At 39.9% G+C, this 9,306-nt stretch overlaps 1 protein-coding gene across 1 annotated transcript in view; it reads right to left on the reverse strand.

The window, feature by feature from the left end:
• DNAH6 (dynein axonemal heavy chain 6) overlaps window positions 1-4,852 on the reverse strand; it is a 213,437-nt gene extending 208,585 nt beyond the window's left edge. The window contains exons 1-2 of the mRNA XM_032410573.1: window positions 4,724-4,852; window positions 3,300-3,532 (exon numbers count right to left, since the gene is read on the reverse strand). Of these exons, the coding sequence (XP_032266464.1) occupies window positions 3,300-3,524 (225 nt within the window). The 5' untranslated portion in view covers window positions 3,525-3,532; window positions 4,724-4,852. The remainder of the gene's footprint in view (window positions 1-3,299; window positions 3,533-4,723) is intronic.
• Between the last annotated feature and the right edge of the window lie 4,454 nt (window positions 4,853-9,306).

The raw sequence follows: 9,306 nt of genomic DNA on the forward strand, positions 1-9,306 counted from the left end.
GCTGGAAGATACTACAGGAAAACCTAGGAAAGGGTGAAAGTGAAATTTAATTTAGGCAACACACAGGCGCTGGTTTGAGAAACTGGTCCCCAAGTAAAATGTGTCCGAATCAAATAAAATTACATAGATATATTTTTTTTCTCTTCAACCCAACAATACCAATCATGGAACTCTATCCCACAAGAATATAAGCACCAGTGGGGATGGATAATACAACGATTTTGCTGCACCACTGTAAATATTTGTAAAACAAATGTGCCAAAAGTGAATGATTTAATAAATTATGGAATATTTGTGCAACGCGATACCTTAATGGGATAGGCAACCATTAAAAAAAATGTTACAGAAATATCATCTGAAGGACCTCTGGGTGGCTCAGTCAGTTAGGCCTCTGATTCTTGATTTCCGCTCAGGTCATGATCTCAGGGTCATGGATTGAGCCTGGTGTCAGGTTCCAGGGTGGGTGTGGTGGGCTGGGTGTGGAGCCTGCTTGGGATTCTCTCTCTCCCTGTCTCTCTCCAGCCTACCGCTCCCCCCCAAAACACACACTCACACTCTCTCTCTCTCTCTCTCTAAAAAAAGAAAGAAAGAAATATCATCTGACCTTGAGGAAGTCCTACAATGTATATTTAGATGTAAAAAGCAACATGTAGAGTACTATATTTATATTTATAATATGTTTTAAGACAAATGTCCATAAGTCTAAATATGTATTTCGTGTGTGTTTATCCATTTGTATAAAACTGAGTATGGAGAAAGGCAAGAAGGGATATACACTAGATTGTTGTTGACCTTAGATACCATAGACAAGGGGCTCGGAGATGGGAGAATGTGAAGGAAAAAATGTGAAAGAAAAAGAACAGAAGAGGGAAAGGGGGTGGGAGGGAGGAAGGGAAAGAAAGGAGGAATGAGGGGGGGAGGGGTAGGAAGAGGGAAGAGGAAAATGAAGGGGATGGAAAGAGAGAAGGGGTAGCAATCACAAAAAAAACATACCATAGTATTAACACTATATAAACAAATCAAACTACAGATACCCATACACATGAAATCAGTCACTTGAATACAAAGCTACTTTCTCTCTGCATGATGGAAATTCAGGTAGTTTTCACTTTATTCCTTACTATTTTTAATACTGTATGAACTACCATATTCATGGATTACTTATATTGCTCTAGTCATCTTTTCATACCTAACAACAGCCCCAAACCTAGTGACTTAAAAAACACTTCCACTACAATTTAGGCAGAACTCAGTGGGGACAGCTTGCCTCTGCTCCATTAAGGCATCAGATGAGACAGCTCAAAGGCTGGGGACGGGAATCAGCCGATGGCTTGTCCATTCACATGTGTGGCAGGTGATATGGGCTATAGTCTGGGACTTGTTCAGATGACATCTCCTTAAGGAGACCTTTGTAGTCACACAAGCTAATGTAGTCTGCCATCTGTTTCCAACACATTCCCTGTATTATTTTCTTAATAACACCTATCATTACATGACATTGTTCAGTCTATTTATTTAGGGTTACTAGAATGTCAACAGGAATCTTGTCTGCTTTGTTCACTGCTATATTCCCAGAGCACGGCCCAAAGCCTGGTGCATAGTGGGTACATGATAAACATTCAATATACACAATTAATTGCACTGAAGACAAACAGAACAAATTTAATCATAAAGGGGTTACACTTTTGCCAAGTGAAGGTAAATATGTTACAGAGAAATAAATGTAAAAGGTTTCATACTAAGTCCATGGGAGAAAAATGATAGGTAGGCCTGATGCCCCGCACATGCAGTGGAGGCACAGGGAATGAACTCCCTAGAAGAGACAGCAGGGGTCAGTGCCATAAAGCAACCTAAAAATAAAAACAACAGATCAGAACTATGGATGCTCAAGATTGTTTTCCTTCAAAATGAATAAGTACTGAAGTTTGAAAAACAATGGGGTAAGGGTTAATACTCATAATATATATATATATATATATTTAAAACTCATAAACTGATAGGGAAAAAGGTTAACAATCTGATTTTTTTAAGTTTTTAAGCAATCTCTACACCCAACGCAGGCCTGAACTCCCAACCCCGAGATCAAGAGTGGCATGCTCCACCCACTGAGCCAGCCAGGTGCCCCAACAATCTAATGTTAAAGTGGGCAAAGGTTATGAACAGAATCCACAAAACAGTAATATGCCAATGAATGAATGAAAATACACTTCACTAATAAGATGCAAATTACAACAATGTGATGCCATTTTAACCTGTCAGTCTAGCAAAAAGAAAAGAACTGAGGGTCAGGTTTGGCGAAGATGTGGGCAAATGGGCCCTCTTCTACACTGTAGGTAGAAACTGGTTAAACCTCAACAGCAATTGAGCAATATTTTTCAAAATTAGAAGTGTACAGAAGTCTATGACCTATAAAATGACACTTCCAGGAATCCATCTTTATATGTACAAAAGCAAGCCCATCCCATGCAACATTATCTGTAATCACAAAATAAAAACAGTAACAAAACAAATAGCAAATAAGCTGAATTCCCATCAATAGGACACCAGTTAATAGGTTACCCATGCAACAAAATACAGTGCTGCTGTTAGAAAAGATAGCTCGTTAAGCAGGGATTGGAAAAACTTCTGTATGTTTATTTCACTTTGAAAATCAGTATGTATTCCATAATCTTATTTTAAAGTTATATATGTTTATACACACACACTTGAATAAACATATAAACAGCCTAAAGGGCAACTGCTAACAGCAGTAAGTAATGTCCCAGGGTGGGAGTGATAACCTTCACTTTTTACTTTATGCATGTTCACTGCTCCTTTCCATGGATTTAGAATTATCCAAGGGCACAAATGGATTCTTAAAATTAAGTATTTTCAGACATGCACAAAAATTTTTAGGATACTAGGCATTTACTTTAAAAGTAATAAATTGAAATAACTATATGTATGTAACATATATATTACTCTTCTTGAAGGTACAAGTATTAAATGGTACTCTAATATCTCAAAGAGCCTTACAACTTACATAATTAAGTATATATATTGTACATAATCCTAAAGAGGATTTATCTGCTAGAAAACTTTGTTCACAACTGTATCCCCCCACCTTGAACAGTGCCTAAAACTCAGTATTTTTTTAAAAAATAAATGTTCACAGTGTTTACAGCTTCACAAACAAGTCTTAACTTTTAGGCTTTCATTCCTTCTTTGTTAATTAAGAGTCTGGAAATGACCATCCCCCATAGGAATTTTTCAAGCTCCTGTCTAGCCAAAATTGGCTAAATGCTGGATTTTGAACTTACCAAAGGCTCTAGTTTTATAGGCTGCTGTCGTTTTCTTGTTCTCTCTTGAGCTTTTGTAGTGTGCCTGAATGTCAGGAACTGTGTATCAGATTCATTTTCGGTGGGTACTACAAAACTCAGTCTTCCCTTTGCTGTTAAACTGTTCAGTCTTGCAAGGGCAGGGTTTTCCACCTGCTCTTCAATATTTTTCAGTTTGACATCCTTCTCTGAGGTGTGAAAAGCCATTCTCACTCCTGGAAAGAGGAGGGTCAGCAAAAGAAAAATGAAAAGTAGAGCAAAAGAACTGGGGAAGTGGGACCAGTGTAAGGGACTTAAGAACTAGGGAGTGCTGAATTTGCTCAGCCCTAAGGAAAACCCACAAAGTTACTCATTTCTTCCAAACTAAGGACTTGAATCAGAGAAGTGAAAATGCCTGGCCTTCAAGTAGCTGGGGTGGGATCCAGGAATTTGCATTTCTAACAAGTTCTTAGATGCTGCAGATGCCGCTGATTTGGGGACCATACTGGTCTAGATTTGGAAGGATAAAAAGAATTGCAATTAGTATTGAGATCAATGTTTTTCATGCGTGAGTATGCAAAATATCTCCAGGGGAGCTTGTTCAAAACACAGGTAATTTTAATGCAGGCAATCTGAGAAATACAGCCTAGGTACTCCAAAACCCAAAACCAAAACAAGAAACAATCAAAGGGAAAAATAGGAGTTGAGGACTAAATCCTAAAACACTGCTCCTGGAGCTTTCATATGCATGAGGAAATTGTTAAAATGCACACTCTGATTCATGACACTAGAACTATGAGCCTCTAGTAGTGGTCTTGCATCCTCACCACCACTCCCACTCCCACCCCTCCAGATGGGTGGAGATACTTCCCTTCAAAATAGTACCATAGCACATACGGTCTTGAAACAGGTGTCAGCAGGCCTAGGTTTTAGTCTAGATCTGTGGTGACCCATCAGAATCTCCTATGCAATTTTAATTTTTCAAGTAGCCATATTAAAAAACCCAAAAAAGGAACAGGTGAAATAAATTTTTAATAATGTGCTTTATTTAACGTATCTAAAATATTCTCATTTCAACATGTAATCAATACAAAGCTTATTAATGTTTTATTTCATTGTTACTACATCTTCGACTTCACATTTCGAGCAGATCTCAACTCAGACTCGCCGCTAGTGGCTACCATATTGAGTAGCGCGGCCTAGATCTGATCACTCCGTGAGAGATCTTGGACCAGTCTCCTGATACCTCCATTCCTCACTTTCCACCCCTCTAAAATGATAGGTAGCTAGTAAATGGCCACTGAATGCTCTTCCACTGACTTTCTCTGCTTCTCTGAGCCTTATCCTCACGTGCTCCGAAAGCCAAGCTGCCTCCCTGGCCTTAGAAGTCGGAGCCCAGACCCACAGCTCTATTCCGCAGGACTCACCAAGTCAGCCTAGGGCAGCCACAGCCGCCGCTGTCGAGGGTCTCCAGAGACAGCAAAACCAGGTCTGGTAGTAGAAAGTTGACTGTAGTCCGGAATGTTTGCTGTTGCCTAGCAGCCACCCGTCCTCTACAGACGTGCAATGCGCCTGTGCGCGACCTGTCGCTACGGCAACGCCTCAGCCAACCGCAGCTCTGAGTCCCTGAGCCCGCCGGCCAATTGAACCAATCAATGCCTCCGAAACATTTCTATGCCGCTGGTTGGTGGAGAACACCCACTCGACCTGCGTGGTCGCTCCTCGGCGCTGGCAACTGGCCGCTGCTTAGGCCCGTAGGCAAGGCGGCCGAAGGAGGTGGCTAGGTGTGTTTACTCCCTCCCTTCTCCTGCGGGAATCTTTTCTGTTTCCCTTCACAAGGCCTGAGACTGACTTGACGGTTCCTGTAATCTAACTCTCTCTAGTGAGAAGAGTCAAAAATCTCGGGAGAGGTGGGTGCCTTGTATAGAGTCCCGCTCTCGGAAGGAGCTGGGGAGCGACCATCCAGCATCTCTGTCCCACCCACCAGCCTCCTCCCGGGAGTGAGGAGGGAATGTGGGCTGTTCTTCCCCTCAAACTCCACCGTGTCCTTTCAACTAATGTTCTTTTCCACCTGGAAGGTAACCTAGTGTCAGGCACAGCAGGAGCCCATATTACTTGGTCCCGCGCTCTACTTACCAAAGCAGACTCTGGATCTTGTTCTGGCATTTTGGCCCACCTAATTAAGTCTCCGAACGATTGCTGCTAATACTTTGTGGAAGCGACCCCACCGAAGCCCGATCCAGGTTGCTTACTGAAGATGTCATCCCAGTTAATGATCAGGGGAAGCAGCCCTTTCACCTGCCTGAAGGAAATGTTAACACCAAATGGCAGAGTCCTGGTTTTCAACCTCCCCTCCAAAATGACATAATCACCGCTGGAACTCATCGTCTTCTTTTGTGCTTTTTGGTCCCTCTTTTTTTTTTTTTTTTTTTAACTTGATATTTGTTTCTTGCCTTGAATGCCAAACCCTATATGAAGTGCTTGACCTATCATAGAACCTGCATTTTCTCAATCTTAACATATCCAGGTAGGTATTTTACATGCCAGATAGGACACCACCTACAGGGTAGAGAATCACCTATCAATAGAGCTGGGATGGAGATTACAGATCACCTAATACAGCTCCTCCATTTGATTAATAAGAGAACTGAGACCCAGAGAGGAAGCAAGTGATTTACTCCAGGTTAGGCAGCTACTCAGGGCAGATACAGAACTTATAATACAGATCTCCTAATCCCTAATCAGATACTGGAAACAGCAAGGGAGTAACTTCAGTTTAGAAACAATTCAAAAACACCTCAAATGTAGACATAAAAATACTAATTCACCAGAGATAAAAGGTCCACATAAAGCCAATCGGAGCCAATTAAATATAATAATTTATATAAACTAGTAATTAAAGAAATTTGAAGCCAACCCAATACATCAAAACATAAAATTAGAATAATATGCAGTGTTAGACATATTTATAAAATGAATTTCATGTCACATGTGCAGTGAATATTCTAATCTGTTCCCTTAAACATTGACATAGTAGAGACAAAGGCCATTGCTTCTCAGCCCCAGATTTTTTTTTTTTTTTTTTTAGTTGATGAAGTTGAATGTTACCTTATGCTGCTGAGAACCTTACAAGAGAGTCAAGGAAAGTGAGGGGTAGAAGACCTTGACACATAGAGTTTAGTAAGGGTATTGCTATATTAGAAGCTACTCATCAAATCTCTCCAAGCTTATTTTTTAATGTGGCAAGATATCATCTTTATTATCAACTTAATAGTTTCTAAATTAGTGCAGACAGACAAGATTTTATGTATACCCTGTTGATTTTTTTTCACAGTTACTATAGATAATAATAATTGTTACAGTTTACTGGGTGCTTTCTATGTGCCAGGTACTTTGCATTTGTTCTTTTTTTTTAAAAAAAAAGATTTTATTTATTTATTTGACAGAGAGAGAGACAGCGAGATAGGGAACACAAGCAAGGGGAGTGTGAGAGGGAAGCAGGTTTCCCACTGAGCAGGGAGCCCGATGTGGGACTCAATCCCAGGACCCTGGGATCATGACCTGAGCTGAAGGCAGACGCTTAATGACTGAGCCACCCAGGCTCCCAAAAGGTCACATGTTTAAGAGTGAAAGTAAAAATGGTTAAAATTGATTGAGCATTCAGTCAAGATTTATATTCTGAGCCCTTTGTGAAGTAGTTATCACCATTATACTAATCATTGCAACAACTTTATATTATTTTAGAGGTATTATTGTACCTATTCCACTAATAGGGAAATTGATGTTTAAAAAGATTACATGACTTACCCAAATCACTCCAGAGGTATAAGTGGCAGAGCTGAGAGACAAATTCAGATCCATCAACTTAAATAGTTAAATTTCTGTAAGATTCTAGAGCAAGAATATTGAGTCAGGGAATTCTGCTACTGGCTATATGTGGACTATATTCTGAAAAATTCCTGAAGCAAAACACCCATGTATTTGGATCAACTCCAAGGCACATATTTTAACTGCACTGCAGAGATTACAGAAATTAGGGAACCCTTGAGGGTCGAAAAAACAATGAAATGAAACCAGAAACAGAAAGGAAGCTGCATCACTGAGGACTGTGGTGGTTTAAAGAAATAAAAGTAGAACATGGGTAGCAGGGCTGGCACTGTGATGGGACCCTGGATCTGGGCAGAGTGTTCTTGTTTATCTCCCCTGCTTTTGAACCACTGCTCACCAAGTCTCTCAAGGAGCAGGATGCCTTTGGCTTTAAAGTCGGGATGTTTTCCACAACCTCATAAAATCACCCAGTATAAAACCAATTTCTCTAAAGTTCTGAACTTGAGCAGACTTCTCATATAAATCAATCACCTGTCTTTTAGAATTTTTAGATCAAACACATGTAAAAGAAGGCAAATGGTAGTGCTTTATACACAGTAACAAGTCTTTTTTGGAATATTTTCTTAATAAGCAGGAAGTTAGGGGCCAGGTAGCTCTGAAAAGTTTAGGCTGGAAGTCTAAGACCAGATGATGACCAGTGATGGTGCCAAAGAAGCAAGGAGGAGAATCCTAATAGTGAGCTGGGCATGGACCTGATTGGTAAGTCAGCCTACAGATTCAAGAGAGGTGGGAGAAATATCCCAGCTATAGCATCTGGTCTCTGAGAGACATTTAGGGAGTGCAGAATGTAGCATAGAGGATCTAGAAAGTTGTATTATTCATTTGAGGACCTGATTGGTGGTCCTGTGCAAGTTCAGATACAAACATCTACCCTGTATGGAAGATCATTGCTGCACAGAGCAAACACAGCCTGGAGTTCACAGTGAGGAAGAGCAGGCCTAGAAAGAGAGAGGCCTTATTATAGGGAGGTGGGGAGAGTTTGAAAGCCAGGGGCCATGTGGCTTTCCAAGGATCATCATTGGGTCTCTGACCCCAATTCTAATGCCATATTCTGCTAGATTGCCCAGATAGACTTACCACCCCTAACAGATCCCTCCTTGCTTATTTTTATCCTAATATTAGATCTCTAGTTATTCAGTAATGCTTTTACTGCTAAATTGTTGTTATGTCTACTCATAAAAACATATTACTATCCTAATTTTCTGAGCTTATTAAAAACCAACTTGCCAACTTGTTTTTATTGTTCCAAATATTCCCAGTTAGCCTGTGATAGAGAATCCTGGGCTTAAAATTCTGGGTTGATAATCCCATTTACAACTAAGTTTCAGAGAGGTAAAGTTACTCTCCCAAGGGCATACAGCCAATAAATTGCCAAGTAAATGGGAATACAGTCACCACAAGACCCAGGCATTCAATTCCTAAGTATTTCCCAAGAGAAATGAAAGACTTGTATGTGAATGTTCCTAGAAGCTTTATTTGTAACAGCCAAAGCCTGGAAAACAATCCAAATGTCCACCAGCAACTGAGTAGATAGGCAAATTTTGGTACATCATACTTTGTAATACTACCCACCAATAGAAAGGGACAAACTGTTGGTGCATGCAACACTGGTTGAATTTGAAAAACATACTGAGCAAAATAAGCCAGACACAAAAGAGTACCTATTGTCTAATTACAATTACATGAATCTCTAGGAAAGATAAATCTAATTTATAGTGACAGGAAATAGATCAGTTGTTGCCCGGAGCTAGGACTGGGGTAGAGGATTGGCAAGGTGGACAAAGAAATTTTTTGAAGTGATGGAAATGTTTTATATCTTGGTTATTTGGGTGGTTACAGAGGTGTATAAGCTTGTCAAAACTCACTGAAATATAAATCTTAGAATATGTGCATTTTATTGTATATAAATTATAACTCAATAAAATTGTATTAAAAATTATATTCCTAGTGTTACACTTCAAAAGCACAAGTAAGGCTTTCTAAATATACAGACTTCCAGGCTTCACACCAGAACTGGTAAATAAGAATCTTTGTAATTGGCATCCAAATATATGCTTAAAAATCCCTATAGATGAATCAAATGAACGTGTTTGGTGAAGAACCATTATCTGCCAGTGAAAAT

Source organism: Phoca vitulina, unplaced genomic scaffold (genome assembly GCF_004348235.1).
Source record: "Phoca vitulina isolate PV1807 unplaced genomic scaffold, GSC_HSeal_1.0 scaffold12, whole genome shotgun sequence".
In the NCBI taxonomy this organism is placed as follows: Eukaryota; Metazoa; Chordata; class Mammalia; order Carnivora; family Phocidae; genus Phoca; species Phoca vitulina.